General features: G+C 40.3%; 2 protein-coding genes across 2 annotated transcripts; one reads left to right on the forward strand and one right to left on the reverse strand.

Annotated features, from left to right (window-relative positions):
- tmlhe (trimethyllysine hydroxylase, epsilon) lies at positions 1-8,482 on the forward strand. The gene is made up of 7 exons (XM_080866921.1): positions 1-731; positions 850-1,026; positions 6,871-7,150; positions 7,270-7,389; positions 7,478-7,714; positions 7,824-7,962; positions 8,108-8,482. Exons 1-7 carry the CDS (start codon positions 611-613, stop codon positions 8,237-8,239), a joined length of 1,206 nt encoding a protein of 401 aa, XP_080723047.1. The 5' UTR covers positions 1-610; the 3' UTR covers positions 8,240-8,482.
- A 1,441-nt stretch (positions 8,483-9,923) lies between these two features.
- LOC308386847 (V-set and immunoglobulin domain-containing protein 1-like) lies at positions 9,924-14,674 on the reverse strand (the record flags this gene model as incomplete). Its single annotated transcript, XM_080866655.1, is given in 8 exon segments — positions 9,924-10,020; positions 10,111-10,255; positions 10,363-10,479; positions 10,670-10,825; positions 13,346-13,553; positions 14,278-14,441; positions 14,535-14,632; positions 14,634-14,674. Coding segments are annotated over 8 exon segments (1,026 nt in total).
- Between the last annotated feature and the right edge of the window lie 4,236 nt (positions 14,675-18,910).

Raw genomic sequence — 18,910 nt, forward strand, 5'->3', positions numbered from 1 at the left:
TATCGCCGAGCTGGAAAGTAATCTTTAAACGGCGCATTTATTAAAGGTGGTAAACTGTGCCATCAAAAGCTCTGCCATTTAACACAGATGCCCATCCATCCAATCTTTTCCGCTTATTCAGTTCAGGGCCACCGGGGTCCTGAATCCTATCCCAGCCGCCAGGGGACTGTGGGTTATGATAAGTAAAAAGAACTTCGTGTGTTTAATTCAAATTAAAGTGTGTAAAGACGGCGGGGAAGCAGATCCGGGTTCTCTGATGTTGTTGAAATCCAGAAGATGGCAGTAATGCAACTTCACTGATGGTTACAAAAGAGAAAAGCTCAAAGAAGAAGAAGAGCCAACTGATGGAGGAGTGCAGCAACTCTGCAGGAGTCGCCGCTTAATAATTAATTTGGACTTTTACGCCATGCCAAGAAATTTTTACAAGTTTTAAGACTCTCTTGTGTGCAAGTGAAGGGCTGACGGGAGAAACACACACCAGCATGCACAAAGCACGCCGCTGTGGTTTTAGTTGGTCGGATTACTGCTGGGAGGCTTAACGGAAAACCATTTTAAATTTTGGGGTTCAGTTCAGTTTTTTAGTGCATCTCTGTGTGTGTTTGCACCTGAAATGTTTTGCAGATTGCACAGGAGTGTGCTGAGACAGGCTCAGCTTCTGCGTGGTGTCAGCAGGAGCACGGCTTTGCCACGGAGGGCTTGTGCTACTTTCCGCACACACGAGCAGTGTCTTGGTGGGTTTAGCTGTAACCTTTTAACCCGGTTTGCGCATGCCTGGTTTTGTTTGTTTGTTTTTATGTTATCACAAATTTCGCTGTTAACCCCCTGAACACATATTTCTGAAATCACCAGAACTGCACTATGGAGGGACGCAGATGCATTTTAACTATGTGTGGCTGCGAGATCACTGCCTCTCTGCTGCTTCGTACAACTCCAAAACTAACCAGAGGAACCTGGACACTGGGAGCATAGATCTGACTATACGTCCCGAAAGCACACGAGTGGAAGAAGACCACCTTGTTATCACCTGTAAGTGGGGCACTATAAGTGCAACAGTGGGTTGCACAGGCGGGTGGGAGAGAACATGATGAAAATTGACTTTAAATTGTGTGAAGAACTAAGACACATTGTTGAAGTGCAACTTAGTATTATTTTTTGAAGGATGGCCATCATCTGTTTTCTAAATGGAATCTTCATTCAATGTGGCCATTTCTGTAAAACAAAATAGTTTGGAAATAACACATTTTCTTTAGTTAAATTGCATTAAAATGGCAGATGCTAAACGCAGGAGCAAGGTTATTGAAACTCAACTAAAACTGAAGCTAAACGTGTAAAAACATTTTAGTTTTTTTAGTTTTTATTTATTTATTTTTTATTTTCACAAATAGTACATAATTACATAACATAATACAGTGTACAATTCAAAACCAAAAAATAAACAAACAGACAAACAAACATAAAACAAACAAACTGATAACTAAACACACAAAAAAACAAAAAACAAAAAAACCCCAGCTCAGTTCCATTACAGTTTAAACACTCAAGAGAATCCTTGTAACATAATATTAGAAACATCAGGTTCCACATAGTTCAAGTATGGTTCCCACACCTTAAAGAATTGATCTGTTTTTGAATGCAATATACATGTAAGATATTCCAGTGGCACTAAATCCAACACTACTCTTTTCCAACCTTTAATAGTTGGTACTTTTTCATAAATCCATTGGAGTAGTATATTCTTCCTTGCCGCATAGGTGAGAACACAGTACAATCTCCTATTATTCTTGGATATTAATCGCCGGCTGGGGAGGCCCAGTATGAGAGACAGAGGGTCCATCTCCAATTCACAACCGAAAATCTTCTCCATTTCAAATAGCACATTAGACCAATATTCTTGCAATTTCAAACATGACCAGAAGCTGTGAGTTAGGGTACCAATTACTGTCTTACATTTAAGGCACATGGGTGAAAGGGTAGGATTATATTGATGTCTGCGAAACATAGATATGTGCATTCTATGTATAATTTTTAACTGTATTGCTTTGGTACGATTACAAACTGATATTGATTTGGCGTAACTCCAGACATCTTCCCACTCCTCATCATCAATTACTATACCTAATTCCTTTTCCCATTTGCCTTTAAGCCTCTGTGACGTCCCTGAGAGTACAGAATATAAAGCCTTATAAAATATCTTCACAGGTACCTCTTTGTCTGTTAAAAATAATAATTTTTCAACAGGAGAGACTTCATGACTCTCACTAAAGTTAGTACTATGCAAAATATAATGCCTTATCTGTAAGTAACGGAAAAAGTCATGCTTGGGGAGAGAATATTTCTCAACCATTTGGTCAAATGGCATAACTACATTATCGGAGAATAAGTCCCTCAGTCTCTGAATTCCTTTGTTCTTCCATTCCTTAAATCCTATATCAAACATCCCCGGTTGAAAGTCAAGATTATTCACAATAGGAGTAAACATAGATGTTAGCTTCAACCTTCCCTCAATTCGACATACAAAAAAAACATTTTAGTTAACTAAAACATAAAAAAATATTGAAAAATCAAAAATTAAATGAAACAATTAAGTAAACTACAATAAAAATATAGAAGAATCGTTCTTCGTTTTAGTGTTAGTTTGGTAAAAATTGTATTACAGCTTGTCTGATGGGGGAGCTGATAGACATGTTTATTGAGACTAGATGTGTACAAGGCTGGCAAAACTTTCCATGCAGTAAACACTAAACTAAAACAAGAGAATCCATCTCTGGAAACTTATTGAAACTAAACTGAATTTAAAACAAAAATTCAAATTGAAATAAAAAAAAAAATCTAATTAGAAAAAGCAAAGCTATAACAACTGCCCAGGACCGGCTCGTCTGAAGTTCTCTGCACAGCCAAATATACTGTAGTGGTCTTTGCCCCCTGGCACATTTAGTTATATACCATAAAATTGATTTACACGTACAGGGAATGTTGCCTAAGCTGGCTTTAGATAGCAGCCTTTATCAGCAGTCACTGTCAAATAAAAAGATGAGACCAAGACATACCTGTGCTCCTCCTTTAGTGTTTTCTGCTGACCCCTAAAAGCTAGTTGAAGTTTGACACAAGGAAAAAAACCCTAAATTTGTCATTTCTGCCTGCATTCCAGTCTGCTCTGGAACACAACTGAGAAAAAGAGCAGGTTTATATTTTTCTGTGATCTCCTGCCCAGAACTCAGGGGGAGGATCGTGGGTTTCTCTTCCTGCCCACCACTGAAGAAACCCTTTCCATGCTCTCTAACACCTCATCTTCCACATAATCGCCCAGCTACTGTAGACACAAGCCATTGCTCAGCTCACAGTGCTGTTCCCCAGAGAGAGCCCCAGCAGGGCGAGCTAGCTTAACTAGCACAAAGCACTGGCTAGCTGGAGTCATTACTTATTCTGTCTGCTAAGTGGAAAAAGTCAGGTGGGATTTAGTTGCCCTTGCTTTGGGAAATCCGAAGATTAAATGGTCCTGCAGATGCCAGGTGTGGACCAGTGGAAACTATTCACTCCCTCTGCTCTAGTTTGAAAAAATGTTAATCTCTGACCCATGGGACTCAGACACAAGCTGGAATTATTCACTCTTTAGTACAGGAGTCAGTGTACAGACCGGGAAACTCCATCTTCCTTTAACCTTTTAAGAACATAGCAGTCCCGTCAGAGTGTTGTAGAGCCGAGATCCCTTTTCTCTGTGGGAATCTCTCTGGATTATACTCTACCATTCATTTAAAAAAAACAAAAAAAACAGACTGTGCAGCTGCTGAAAAATACTCTCACTATGGTTTTATGCAGGCACAAGAGTGACACGGTGTCTTACATACAGTGACATATGTGGGTGTGGCAACCCCATGACAGCTGCTGATGCAGGCATTCTTGCATGCATGCCTCTCCCTGTTAGTGGAACATATTCAAGGTCAGCTCAGTTTCTGAGCATGTATTCTGTTTGTGAACAGGGGGGCTTTCAGAGTTAGGTTAGCAAATGCTAAATCACAGCAGCACATGGACCGCCTGCTATAAATTTTGCGTTCAGATCCGAGTCAGGTAATCTTGAGAACCCCTCTGCTATTGTACGCTTGCTTGCACTCTGGTGGCAACAGTCAATATTTTGAGGCTTCCAGCAGTTACTCGCCAAGACTTCCTGTTTGTTGTTATTGTTCACAGTACAGCTAGAATACAGATCCATTTAAGATAAAATGAAAAAGAAAATACAAAGCAAAATCATGGACGGACAATAGAAATTGGTGCTTAAATGGCTGTTTGGCTCAATGGCTTCCTGTTTTGCACCATACATGGGCTGTTTTCCTGTATTCTGCCAAAGTCCACACAAGCTTAATTAGCCTAGCGAGCAAGGACTACAAACAGAATCCAGAAAACTTCTTCTGTGACTACACACATTCTCATGTAGAGTCTTTATAGAGAAAATTGTATGTAATAAGAGTCCCTGCAACTCATTTGCTACATATGTACGTACAGACGGAGGATTTTACAGGCCTCTTAATGTCCTGCAATCCTGTATGTATACTGCCTAGCTGTCACAGGGCACAAGAGGCAGGGTACACCTTGGATACAGTCATGGAGACAGACAACCATTCACTCAAACTGTTTTAAAAATGTCTAATTCAGCCGATAATTTATTTAATAATGCGTTCTATCTAACACTTACACTCTGATTAATGCATTGGGAGCAACTCGGGATTCACTATCTTGGCTAGCAGCATTTGACTGGAGGAGCCAAGGATTGAACCACCAACATTCCAACTGCACTGTAAAATGTAATATTGTGTTTAATTAAAAATATTAAATAGGCTGAACTCAGTTTTTATCAATTTGTTATTAGAGCTCGATTTAAATACTTTTTATGCAAAAAACTCTGATAAACTCAATTTATTTGAGTTGTCTTAACTAAGTAAGATGGAAGTTTTGCTTCTCAGTGCGGAAGGATGAAAGATGTGTTTTGAAAATGCCCCGTCACTACCGTCCTCCTCCCTCTCGGATCAGTCCGCATGTTCATGGTGCCAGCATTTGTTGAGCAAACCTGGAAAAGCGTCAGCTCAAGATATTATTGTTGTCATTGCTGTGAATCTTTACCCGATTCACTGACTTGGTTGAGTAAATGTTTGCCTCACAGGCATTCACACTATTGAGATCCTGTTTCTCTTTATTCTTTATCCTTTATTATTCTAGTTGCTCCGTTTCTTTGCCGCTTAACTACTCCCTCGGTTTTCACCGTTCGAACTTTAAACTGTTCTGCTATTTCTGCTTTCGACTGCTATATCTTTTGGTGATAATAACTTTTATACTTTTTGAGATATTCAGCTTTTTATGCCATTTTTTTGGCCCATTTTACTGTCAGAGACCACATTATCAGTGTGATCACCAGTTTTGCTTGCTGGGCTGAGCCATGTTTTAGCTCAGTGAGATGAGCAGCCGTTCTCAGACCAGGAGGGCAGGGTTCGAATCCCACTTATGGCAACATTTTCTTCAGAATCAGAATCGTGTGTATTGACCAAGTATATGTGCAGACACATACAAGGAATTTGGTTCCGGTAGATGGTGGCTCTCAAGCACAGCAATGTAAATCTCTCACACACACACACACACACACACACACACACACACACACACACACACACACACACACACACGTGTCTATATATACATTACACATGCATACACATACATACACAAAGCTGTGTAAACCAACTATAAATAACTAATCTAAACTTACATAAAATACAGAAATGAAATGAGGTGGAATGAATACTACAGAAAGTTAACACTTCAACTGCTTAAACTCCTTTCCACACAAATTTCAGCTTTTTCACCTCTTTTTAGCAAAATTTTCAGTTTTTCACTACTTTTCAGCACAAATTCCAGCTTCTTAAGCTTTTTTTCATCATATCTTTGTTTTGAGGCCAGAACTGGTTAGGCGCAGTGGGCAGCACAGCTGCCGTGAGTTCTGGTGGCAAGGGTTCGAGTACTACATGTGACAGATGCTGCACATCTTCCCTGCTTGCATGTAATCTCCTTTCTTGACACTCTTCAGTGTAGTCTTTCAAAAAAAACAATACGCCAGGAGTTAGCTGTGCTCGCGGACTCTTATCAAGCCTTGGCCTCCCGATCAGCTATTCCGCTGGTGGATAACAGAGCTCTCCGAAAACGTGGAAGCACTTTTGCAAATATGTGATATTTTGATAAATTAAGTAGATATTTGAGCATTACACAGCTACATTCTCGGCTGAAAATATCTTAAAAGGTTCGTCTATGCTCTCGTGTCAGGTGCTTCAGTAGGCTACTCATGCTATTAACAGCGGCCGATAGTTTTTACATATTACTGTAATGTTCTTGTCTGCTTGTTTCAGAAAAGTGAAGAGACGGGAATATGTCCATTTCATAAAACAGCCACTCGCTTCAGCCGAGTCCGACATCTTCCGCTTTAGAATACGACTACGCAGCAAACTGGCGCAAGATGACGCGCAGCTGCACTACAGCGATGTTAAAGCGGCAGAATTTACTTTTACCTTTAGAAGATAAATTATTGAAATTAAATAATGATATTCAGCGAGTTTAATTATTTTACAATGTATCGCAAGTACATTGTAAGTAACTGTAATTAAAATACCTAAAAATGAACAGTAATCAGTTACTCTACTTTTTCAGTGGAAAAGTAATTTAATTACAGTAACGCGTTACACCCAACACTGCTCATAGGGGATACTGTACTTGCACATAGGATTACATCATTATCTGAAATGTTTATTACAGGAAGTAGAATCATCCAATATAACCTTAAAGTAGAAATCTGTCAAAGTCAGCTTAACCTTATTTTGCATGTCTATGTTCCAGGGCCTGGTGGTCACATGTCCAGGTACAGTCTCAGTTGGCTTGCTGAGAACAGCTTTGAGAGAAAGTACCAGAGTACAGAACAACCGCGCATCCTTTGGAATTCAGACATCTATAAAAATGCAAACATAACCTCATCCAAATGGGACACGATCATGAGCTGTGATGACGAGCTAAAGAAATTTCTTCAAAATTATCTTCTGTACGGGATCGCGTTTATAGACGATGTCCCAACCACAGTGGAAGCCACAGAGGCAGTAACCCAGAGGGTCAGTCTAATCAGGTATGCTTCTGTTGGCCTACAGATCACATTCTCATCTTTACGTTAACGCTTCGTATCCAGTGGCGTCGTTCAACCAGCTGTCTGTTGATTATCCTCAATTTCATCTGTTTCTCACAAAGGGAGACTACCTATGGCAGAATGTGGTGCTTCACTTCAGATTTTTCCAGGGGAGATACTGCCTACAGCCAGTTGGCCCTGGACCGTCACACTGACACCTCCTACTTTCAGGAACCGTGTGGGTAGGTGCAGCAGAGATGGGGTTGTTGGTGTAACGTTGACTTCTCATGATTATGTTTGGATATTTGATGCTTCTGTTCGTTATGGCAGAATCCAGGTTTTCCACTGTCTCAAGCATGAGGGAACCGGGGGAAGGACGCTGCTTGTTGATGGGTTCTACGCTGCAGAAAAATTACGTCAGAGCTCACCTGAAAGCTTTGAGCTGCTTGCTCAGGTGCCCGTCAAGCACGATTACATCGAAAATACCGACATGCACCAAAACCACATCACAGGCATCGGCCCCCTGCTCAACGTGTATCCTTGGAACAACGAAATGTATCTTATACGGTATGTTGATGCTGAAATTTAGTGTAGTTTTTATTTTTCTGATGTTGTGTTCACTTGTTTAGTGGTTGTCCATTTAATTAGCGCAACTGATGTATTTACGTATTGACAGATACAACAACTACGATCGATCTGTGCTAAACACAATCCCCCATGATGTGGTTCAGCGCTGGTACGCAGCACATCGAGAGCTGACCACAGAGCTGAGGAGGCCAGAGAACGAGCTATGGGTGAAGCTAACTCCGGGAAAAGTAAGATATGTGCAGGCCACAAAGTCAAAACATAAATGCTTCTCCGAGTTCCAACTAAAATGAATTCGTAGTCAAGTCACAGGACAACTTAAATGTCAGTGTTGCTTTATAATCTGAGTGTTTTGCCCTGTCTTTTCCCCGTAAGGTTGTTTTCATAGACAACTGGCGAGTCTTACACGGGAGGGAGTCTTTCACTGGCTCGAGGCAACTCTGTGGATGCTATCTGACCAGAGATGACGTCCTCAGTGCTGCCCGCTGCTTCGGGCTCCAGGCCTGAACGTGAAGTTTTCTTCACTTGACTGCCTTATCACTCTGCCCACAATACAGGTTTAATTAACACTGCACCGATACTGCTGGAGCATGTTTTATTTTGCTCTTCTGTATTTTTTAATTAACATTAGATTTTTTTTAAGCAGTTTATGTGAAGTTAGAGTGTGAATGTGTCCCGAATTTGACTTGAAACAATGAAATGTCTTAATCCTCAAATGGCTTCCAGTTATTAAACTGTGTCGTGATGTGTTGTGCGTTCAGTGTTACTTCTACTTCCATGTGCTGATCCTGTTTTTATCACACAGCATATCCTCGACACTCTCACAATACTCAGTAAACACAGCCTCTGACACTCATGTGACAAATCTTGAGGCACTCTGGTGATTCAGAAATGTTTTATTTAATCATGATCTGTGAAGTTTGCATGTGATACAAAACAAATTGATGGTGTAACTTTTTTACATTTATTACTTCTGTTACTACTGAAAAAAAGGTTATTTAAAAAACATTTAAAACACAGGTTATGATAAAAATCAGAAAAAAAGACAAAACAAAATCACAGACTGAGCTGGTTGTGCACATTAAAGTGGTGCGACCTCAGTGTTAGGAACTTAGCATATTGATCATTCATAGTGTTACGAGTTCAAATATTGAGGGTGAGCACAAAAACAACAATTGGTCCAGGAGAGTCGGTCAAACAATGATTTTAATGAACACACGCGTGGGGAGATGAACACTGCACGCAGACAGCATCGATCTCCGCCCAATAATACACAAGCAGTTGTTTTATAACATCAGGGTATTATTTATGACGCCCCCTCATGCGTCAAAGCAGATACAATACATGCATAAGTTTCAAAACCACAAATGTTCTGTGGACGACTTTTGACACATTTAAAAGGACATCTTCTCCGTCTCGAGGCCAGGTGCTTCCTATTAATCTTCTGGCTCTCGCTTATCTCCTGGAACAAACTGTCCCGTAGGCAAACACAATTTTGCAGTCACAAGCTTTTGCAAACTATTATTTGAACTCTTACCTAAACACGAGTCTAACTACTGTTTGTGTGTGTGTGTATGTCTCGACCTCCAACGCAATCAGCCTCACCCCGCCCGTTGGCGCTTCTAACCTTTTACCAGACAGAAGCTCTCTGTGGTAGGTGTAATAACCTTAACTAAGAACATGTGTAATCTATTGAATAAATGCTTTGATGAAATGATAATTAATGTAATGGTAATGATGATGCTTATGAATAGTAGCAGTAAAATATTTCCCTGATCTCCACAATAGGATTCGAGTGCAATCAAATAATACTGAATTATTCACAAAGCCTATGGAATACAGTACATTCAAAACTGGGCTCTGATTTAATGTCCCTTGGTAGGCATGACATCATCAATGTGATTTATTTGATTTTCTTTTATGTAAAAAATCTTTTAGAATCATGTTCATACAGTTTATTTTTTTCACACAATGTAAGAAAAAAGATTGAAATTTAAAACATTCATTACTTAACTGAAATTGGGAAAAAAAAAGCTGTAAAACTGACAGAATTTGAGTAAGCACAGAAAATGCAAATTCAAACATGAAGATTAGCTCCATTGTTCTCATTACATCTGAATTCTCTCCATATCAAGGACTGGTATACATAATAGTGATGCTAATGCAATACTGTAGCTGTTTAAAGTGGCATTTAGGCTTGAGGGCCTTCTTCCTCATCCTGAACATTGTCAGCCGTGTTTGCATTGGGAATGCTCTCATAGGGCTCCTGGGCTGGAGGAGAGCTCCCCCTAGTGGACAAACAAACAGTAGCCGTTACACCCTTGAACTCTAAATGACCAAATCGATGGAAGAAGTGTATCAAAAATCTGTAATCTCACTTCATCTCGTTGGCCTCTGCCATTTTAACAGCGTTGTATTTGTGTTTCTTGACTGTGTGAGCGATGAACCACGCAACCAGGCCGATCAGCACGCACCCGAGCAGCGCTCCGATAACCGCGCCTGCGATAACCCCATCTGCCACTTCTATACAAACACAAACATTTTATACCTGTGAGGGGGGATTATTACACACACAAACACACACAAACACACATATTAAAGCTCCCCAAAAAATAAATGTGAGGACAAACCAGGACTCAGCTCAATGGTGCATGTTGCAAAGCCCACAACATTTGTAGCAATGCACTGGTACTCCCCAAACTCAAACTGGGAGATGTTTTTGATTTCCAGTATTCCAGTTGTGGTTGCTGAGAAAAAACAAAGTTCACTCAGATTCATGAGATGGTAAATGTGCTAATGCGCGCATATATATATATATATATTTAAATACACATATACACGTGTGTGTGTATATATATATATATATATATATATATATATATATATATATATATATATATACACATACACGTGTGTGTATATAGATGCTGGACTCACTTCTTCCCAGCACAGGCCTCCTTGTCTTGGTCTGATCCAGTTTGGCCCAGTTGTAGGTCGGTGTTGGGTTTCCCTGCTCACTGTGGCAGGTCAGAGTGACCAGGTGACCCGATTCAACATTGCCATGGACGGCGCAGTAAGGAGCAGATGGTTTCTCTGGCGGACCACAGGGAAGTTAAGGCTTTATTGGCTACTTGACATTATTACAAAGCACACATTCAGCCTGGAGAAAACACTGACATTTTTCAAGCCATTTAAACAGCAGCTCCTGAATAAAGAGATCAGCTTCCCTTTGAGGCTTGGCAAGGAAATCCAGTCATCATCATAGCTTTGAAACCTTCCTTTTTGATAAAGCTTATAGTTAGGTCTTGATCAGGTGACCCCAAACCTTCCTTTAGTTGCAACACTGCTACTGGGGGCTTCCCATGATGCTTCTTCACTCCTCGTTTTCCCTCTCTATGTGTTTATAGACCACTCTGCATTTAATAATTAGTTAGTATTAACCTCTGACTCTCCTCTACAGCTTGTCTTTTGTCCTGTCTCCTTCCCCTCACCCCCACCCACAAACTGGTCAAAACAGCTTTTGCCAAGTGTTTGCTTATAGGGGTCATCTGATTGTTGGGGTTTTTTCTGTATTACTGTAGGATTTTACCTTATAATATATGACACCTTGAGGCGACTGTTGTTATTATTTGATGAAATATGAATAATTTACTATTTTTTTCTTTTTCTTTCTCTTCTCTTTTTATTACTTTTGTATAGTTTTACCACCGCAAGCTTTGATGTTATTTCAGTGAAACCACAGGGTAACTTTAGAGGGGAAATCACACTTGTGACAGCTTATGAGCATCTGATGGGACTGAAAGCAAAACACATTGAAAGTGCTGATTTTATTCTTTAACACCACATTGTTTTATAATCCTCTTAGACTGAGTTAGATACTGAGGACTGGAAACAACTAGTAGATATGTCAGATAAAAAAAATGTACTTTCTTTTCTGAAATTTGTTGCAGTATGAAGTGGGATAAAGCAGCAATGGTCAAGTGCCTCTAGATGCTCTTTCAGTCGCTGCTTTAGAACAGATGGTCTACACCGTATTGATTACCGCTATATTCCAGTCCGCAGCTCTGTGTGTGTTTATCAGTGTGTATTTTCTTCTTTCCTGTTTATGCTGGTTTCTCCCTGTAGGTGCCATCAATTATTGGCTTCCACTGCTGAGTGTCTCTCCAACACCTGATTGGCAGATTTTAATCTTGAGGGAATAAATCACCAGCCAGAGCAGATCGCAAGTATGAGGGTCCTCTCTCCTCTCTGCCCTATCTGTGTGAACTGTTGACACTGCACTGGCAATTTAGATGCATTTTGTAGACCATAGGAAGTAGATAATGGAAAATGAAGGGATGAAGGCAAATTCTGGTGCCCTTTTTATTTTCATTCATACACCAGCGTGTTTTTTAGTCTTTCCTTGGAGTTTTCAGGTGAAACAATTCATTGTGTATTGTAGATTGTTTATCAAAGATGGTTAACAGATTTGTTCGTTAAAATAGCAAATCCTTTTAATCAAACAAAACGTCACGTGGCTAGCCATTAGTCATCGTGATTCAGGATACGTTAGGAGTGGCCTCATCGTGAGCTCAGCAGCTACTGAAGAGGCAATCTGTGTTTCATTGCTGCCCGCTGATTATTAGATCGTTCAGTAAGACAGTTGGAAACAAACTGTACGCCAAAATCATGTTTGATACCACATGCGTTTTAACTTTCACAAAAAAGACATCAGGAAAACAAACAAAGTTTCTATACATATGTATTTGTAATTTATGGCAAAGCTGTCCAGTGTTAGTCGTTCTATGTGAAAATAAGTGATGCAAATCAGCCTTGAGCCCATGTTAATCAGCATGAGTGTGGTTCATACATATTCATATTGTGCCTCACAGTCAGTATAAAGAAAGTGCCCCACTCCCCAGTCATTTTTTTCCATAAAGGCTGTACAGTATTTAGGTAGCACATGCATGCAGCAGACACTCATATATATTCTGTATGCAGTACGAGGATGCAGTCACAGTCCTTTTTCTAATTTCCAACACTGACAATGAGGAGACTGCTGAAGTAACCATGGAAACTACTGAGGCCTGCAAGGTTGTCCTGGTAACTCGGTGAATGAGGGGATTTGAGATGAATGTAATTCCCTATTTACACTGTTCAGGGCCACTACTTTAATAGGTTTGTTAATGTTACAACATTGATAATTGATACAGAAATCTCAGGTGAGGAAAGATAGCTGAAACATTCTTACTGAAATCACAGTTTCGATAAAAACACTGGCACTCCCTTTTCAGGGAGTCACACACGCTTACTTAGAGGAGGAGAATAATGGCTGAAGCAGCAGCATTCTAATGGGTGTAATCAGGTAGCATGAAATCTCCTACACACCCACTGTTTACCCTCGCAACCTTTCTGATTCCTGGACTGTGAGAATGTGTGTAGGTTCCTTTCCATGACTCATTCCTTTTGTTCACTTTTACCCGTGCTTTTGTGTGGCCTAAGTGTGTTAGGGTTCATGTTTTGTCTTTAAAAAATGATCAAATAGGATCAAACAGGGTTTGAAAATGTAATAACATAAAAACACAATAATATACCAAACACCAAAAATCTATTTCAAAAGTGGGCAAAACTCACCGAGGACATTCACGATGATATTTGCTTGAGACTGTCCATCAACGTCGGGCAAATTGTGAACTTCACACGTGTAGAGCCCAGAGTCCGATGGTTGCATGTTTCTTATAGTTATGGAGGCATTCATGGTGGCCCCTGGAGCAGCTGGAGTTTGAATCCTGCCTTCGTAAGACTTGGGAATAACAACCTTTCCTGATTGATAGTAAAAGATCTGAAAGCAAATGGCAAGAAGTCAGATCCGATCATCTGTTGGCTATCGCTGCACAAACTCACTGTCCTCGAGCTAGTTTGCATGAGTGATCCAAATAATTGGAGAGATGAAACCTTTAGTTCTCCAGTTAATATGATATTTACAGGACCAACGTTTTTTTTTTTTTCACATCAGCATGTAGTAGATGTCTTTAAAAGCACTTTTTGACATTGCATGAAGCAGCACATTTGTGAGTCTGTGGCTGTAGGTTAAATGAGCACTGCCTGAAAGATATTTGTCGATCTCAGTCACAGGCTTCGCGATCCAGACTGGGTGTGTCTGCTAGCTGGTAAGAAAACGTGGCACAGCAGGAAAAGGCGCAAACCTGTATGTGTAGCTGTGCGTAGACATATGTTTTTAAAATATTTAAAATACAGGAAAAAACTAAATGTTTGCTGCTCTGATGAGAATCAATTCCTTCGAAGCATTTTGAAGCAACTCGAAGATGATGCTATGTTCTGAGAAAGCGATTCTTATCTGCTCTGGAGAACTTGGAAGAAACACAAAATTACTCATGTCTTTCAGAAGTGATCACCGTGTGTAGTCGCATGAGTTTATTGGCCTGAACTTCAACTTGCACACCCTATTTTTAGCTACTAAATTGAAAGACATCCTGTCATCCTGGTCCATAAAACTACAAATTAGTTGGCACATGGCTGTAATCCGAACAATAGACTGCATCTACCTGCTGTGCAGTCATGGCGGATTTTGAGAGAAACTCCCACTGGATTGTTAGGTCGGCAGTTGTCGCCACTGTAGTGGCAAACGTACAGTCGAGCAGGACACTACCACCAATTGTCACATTGACGTATTTCTGCGTGGTCGTCACTGTGATGAGTTCGACACATCCTGTAAAACAATATCAGAGCTCAAGTAGGTTTCCAATAAAATGTAAACTTGCTACAAAAAACAAATGATAATGTAAGACAGAAATGTGCTTACCTGTAATGCTTAAAAGCACCAACAAGAGCTGCACAGAGCACATCTTTACAAAAGCTGTGGGGATTCTCACAGAATGTCCTAAGAACTGAACTTTATACTCGCCGTGCAAGCAGGTCTAGAAGAGGAAGGGGTAAATGCATTACAGTATCACAGGCAAGGTCGGGGAATTCATGGTAACAGAACTGCTGATAATGCGCATGTTTGCATTTCCATGTTTGCCAGACAAGGTGTGTACACTGGGTGTGTAGAGAACTGTTTTTCATAAATTATAGATTTGGGCATTCGGGCTCAAAAAGTTTAAATCAGGGTGGATTAAAATGAGAAATGATGGCAAAGAAAACCCCTAATCTGGTCATGCTTTGGGCAGATACAACGTGACCTTAAAGGAAACAAATGGACTGAGTGCAGTCTGCTCTGTGTGTGTGTGTGTTTTGAAATGTTGACTGTACATGGCAGGTGTTTTGACAATGATGGTTAATTCATTTTTCAGTACTTTGGCAGTAGTTTCACCACAGCTCATCCTCCTTGTCTTGTAAGTCATTCTGGGTCAGGGCTTCTGGCAAAGGAATTAATGTAATTTAATCTCCACCTGGCCTTTATCGCTTGCCTCGAGGAAGTGTAAGCCAAAGCGCTGCAACATGCCGCTTATCACTGGGGAGTCCACTCCCCGGTGCTGCTGCCTACTTAATAAAGGCAGTTTCACCTTTGTCGTTTTCGCTCACACAGCGTGCAGCACAATGCTGACAGGGAGAGACAGTGAATCATACATGATTAATTGTCTATAATTACCAGAAGCTGACATAAGTGATTAACAATGTGAAAAATGTTGATTAGGGGTGACTGGAGGGGTGAGGGAGGGAGGCAGCGGCATGATGTGGGAAGCGGAGGAAGGCGTGTAGAGCTCATTATCCAGAAGACGTTTATGTGATAGGCTGGCAAATGACACAATATCACTGTCTGTAGGCTTTGTCTGAAAATTTAAAAAAAGAAAAAGAAAGTGTTGGCAGCTGTGTGTTTGGGCAGAACTGCAGAGTGAAACAACAAGGGGCCAGTCTTTAAATAAATGCATCAGCATGACTCACGACCAGCTAATCAGAGTCTGAGAGCGTTCTGATTCCATGACAAGTCAAGTGGGAAAACCACTAATGAATGAGTAGAACCATTAATAATGTATTCAGTTAGTTACATTTGGGAAATGCTTATTCCCACATAAGTTGAGATCAGGATTATAGAAACACAATAAGCAGATCCCTTGTTATTTGAGGGCAGATTTTAGATCACATTTCTGGCAAATTCGGTCCTTCTCCAGCTCTCCACGCAGACTCTTTGACCTCCGTGCAACCAAAGCCCACTCAGGCTTGATTTAACAATAGCACTTGAATTACAGATGTAAATGAGAACACTTTGTGTACTAGAAAATCCACAGGTGTTACATATTCATGCGCAGAGATCTGTTTTTAGAGATTAGAGTGACAGAAGCTGACATTGTAATAGGACATCTGGCAGAACTTGATAAAACATTCAAATTTGTGCTTCCTGTTTTAGCTAAATTTTATCGAAGGTGACGGATCGTCCACGTTCAGCAAAACAATGGCCTGTTTCATTTATGGCTGGCTATGTTTATTTTGATTCAAAGAAGTCATTTTTTTACACTATTACTGCAAAAAATCATACAGTTTTACAGGGTCATGGGGAAAATAATATATTAAAATAAAATAAAATAAAAATAATACTACATTCACATGCACAGCCATTAGGGGCCAGTTACAGCCTCTTTGTTAGAGTAAGTCTAAGAGTTTACCCCATGATGCTATAAATGATCACGCTGCTGCTTTCAACTGAATGCTTAGCACTAATATTTTAGCATAAAGATTTGATTCATCACCTGATTCATCCACTTGACGCTTGAATACTTGTACTAAAAACAAAAAAACTAAAATTACCCATTAGCTATTGAAGCACTTCAGAAGAAATCCAAAAAAATCTACTGTTAAAATATGTTGGGAACCTGTTAAAGAATGCTTCACAAAATCCTGACCACTTGTTTTAGTGGTAGCCTTAGAGGAGAAAGGGATCATCAGAGTCATTGTCATAAATGCTCTGGGGAACATAAATGCTTGCACCTGTACCGAGCAAGCAAGACCGCAACTTAGCCATCATGGATAATAAAATGGGAAGATTAGATTGTTGCCATTTTCTGACTGTTTCACCCTTCAGCCACACTATACTGACTCTTCTTTCTATTCCAGTCACATTAATGGCTCTGCAGTTAGTTTGAATCCGAGGGGAGAGCTGATGATGCATGCACCCTGTAGCATCCACCAAGCCGCGAGCGTCATCTCACAAGGCTGCTTGGACCTGTAGCTGTGTCCTCCTCAAACCTCCGGCAGGTTTCTGTGTAATACCTCCACACAGACTTACTCATCCACCCACTGCAAACAGTGCTTCCCTGTCGGCAGACTGCGAGGGGGCGTAAAACTCCGAGCTCAGAAAGAGTGAGTACACATTGAGTGGTATTTTCTTCTGCTTTTTTTTGACGGACCTATCTGAACAATCCGACTGGTTGTTGTAGTAATGCACAGTGCTGGGGGAAGTATTTGAACCCCTCATGGTGGAAAAGTACCACAGCACTTTCAAACCATTGTAGTAAGTTATGACAAGTGCTGCTTAGAACACAAATCAATTAAAAGTATATGAGTGTAATTGTAAAGGTGCACCTCTGAAAATAAAAGTGTACCCAGTGCAGAAGAAGACATCTGTGAATGTTCTGCACTTAAATGTCTCTCAATCTTTCATGAAGATTTACAACTTTTCCCCCACAGTGTTTCATTCTGCTCCAAAGTAATGGATAAACAATTAGATGAAAGTTCCTGTTTTTTCACTATCAACATTTTTTGTGAGTTAACAAAAAACCTTCTGCTTAATAATTACTGGGCAATGAGCTACCAGAACTTTTTCTGTCATTTTACACATTTATTTCCTATCCTTAAAGCCCAGTGAGTCATGCTGACAGGTTTCTTTCATTAAATAAAGCATCATTTCTTTATGATGTAAATCTGAGACGTGCTGTTGAAACTGCACTTCTTTTTCTTATTTTGAGATATTTCAGTGATTAAATGTGCAGCTAAACTAATTTACACTGACAGAAATGTTTATTGGTATGGCCCACTTAAGGTCAAAATGCACTGTATGCCCCCAAGTCCCCCAATTTAAAGAGCTCAAAGCCATTTATAAACAAATATCATCTATTCTTTAATGTGTTTTCCTCCTGCGCTCTTGCTTTGTCTTGCAGATGAAGCGGTCAGATAAATGATGTCATGTAAAAGGTACTCGCATTAACACTGCTGCTATTGAGGAGAACAGGGGTGCAATTCAGTCATTGGACAATAGATGGCAGGCCAGCCTGTTAGATGTGTTGTGATGAGCATTTCTCTAAGTATGTGCATGTGGATGTACATGTACATGTTGGGTGGGGGAAGCTTGATGCAACGAAGCCAAGAATGCCACACTCCTCAACCTCAGCAGGCCTGGCTCTTCTTCACCCTCCTCTCCCACTTGGATAACAAAAATATATAGGCCAGGCATTTAGCGTGGCTTCGCTTAATGTCCCCACAGCTACCAAGCAACCTTACCACTTCTAAAAACAGTGATGGTACAAAACCAAATCATATGCGAGAGTAAGAACTTTAAAAAAACAACTAAAAAAACAACAGTGTAGTGTGAAACATCATCTGACTAACACAGATGAAAAAGTCTCCTTTGCATTGCTTTTTTATTTTCCCCTTGCCTCTAAAAACCACACGCAGTGACACTGAACTATCATCTCACATTGCCATCAAATGCTAGCATGAGACGCCGCTTTCACAGAGATTGACACAATTGTGCAAACAAACCTAAAAGAAGTGGGATACAGTCAGTCAGACGCAACATCTCCTGATACTTTTGTCATCTCTGAAATTCAGAGTCTGTCACTGAAGAGGGCGACCTGTGACGAATTGTCTCAGGAAGAGAAACAAGGGGCGCAGAAGGGGAGTACATTTACATCAGCAAACAGTCTAATCGACAAGCTGTCAGTGCTGCATTTGGACTATAACTTTTGTAAAATGCCAGAAGTAAAAAAAGAAAAAGAAAAGGAGCAATCGCACAGATGACCCTTTCTGGCACAGAGAAACGTTACGCTTTCAGAAGATGCATAACGTCCCCACATCCATTTTGTCTAATGATATTTTTGATCGTCTAAAATCTGTCCTTTAGCAACAAGGGAAATGCCAAAATAAATTGAGAGGCAAGCTGTTAGATTTGCCAGCAAAAGTATAATTTTATGCGTTAGAGCCGTGATCTTCTCAACACTTAACTGAAAGATGGTTCTTGCCAAG

Source organism: Rhamphochromis sp. 'chilingali', assembly GCF_963969265.1.
Source record: "Rhamphochromis sp. 'chilingali' genome assembly, chromosome: 19".
Taxonomy (NCBI): Eukaryota; Metazoa; Chordata; class Actinopteri; order Cichliformes; family Cichlidae; genus Rhamphochromis; species Rhamphochromis sp. 'chilingali'.

Bases quoted from the DNA above. Each gene is read 5' to 3' on its own strand.
- tmlhe (XM_080866921.1), top strand. From the start codon at position 611: ATGTTTTGCAGATTGCACAGGAGTGTGCTGAGACAGGCTCAGCTTCTG. The intron at 1,027-6,870 runs GTAAGTGGGGCA...TCTATGTTCCAG, and splicing joins AGACCACCTTGTTATCACCT to GGCCTGGTGGTCACATGTCC. The intron at 7,390-7,477 runs GTAGGTGCAGCA...TCGTTATGGCAG, and splicing joins TACTTTCAGGAACCGTGTGG to AATCCAGGTTTTCCACTGTC.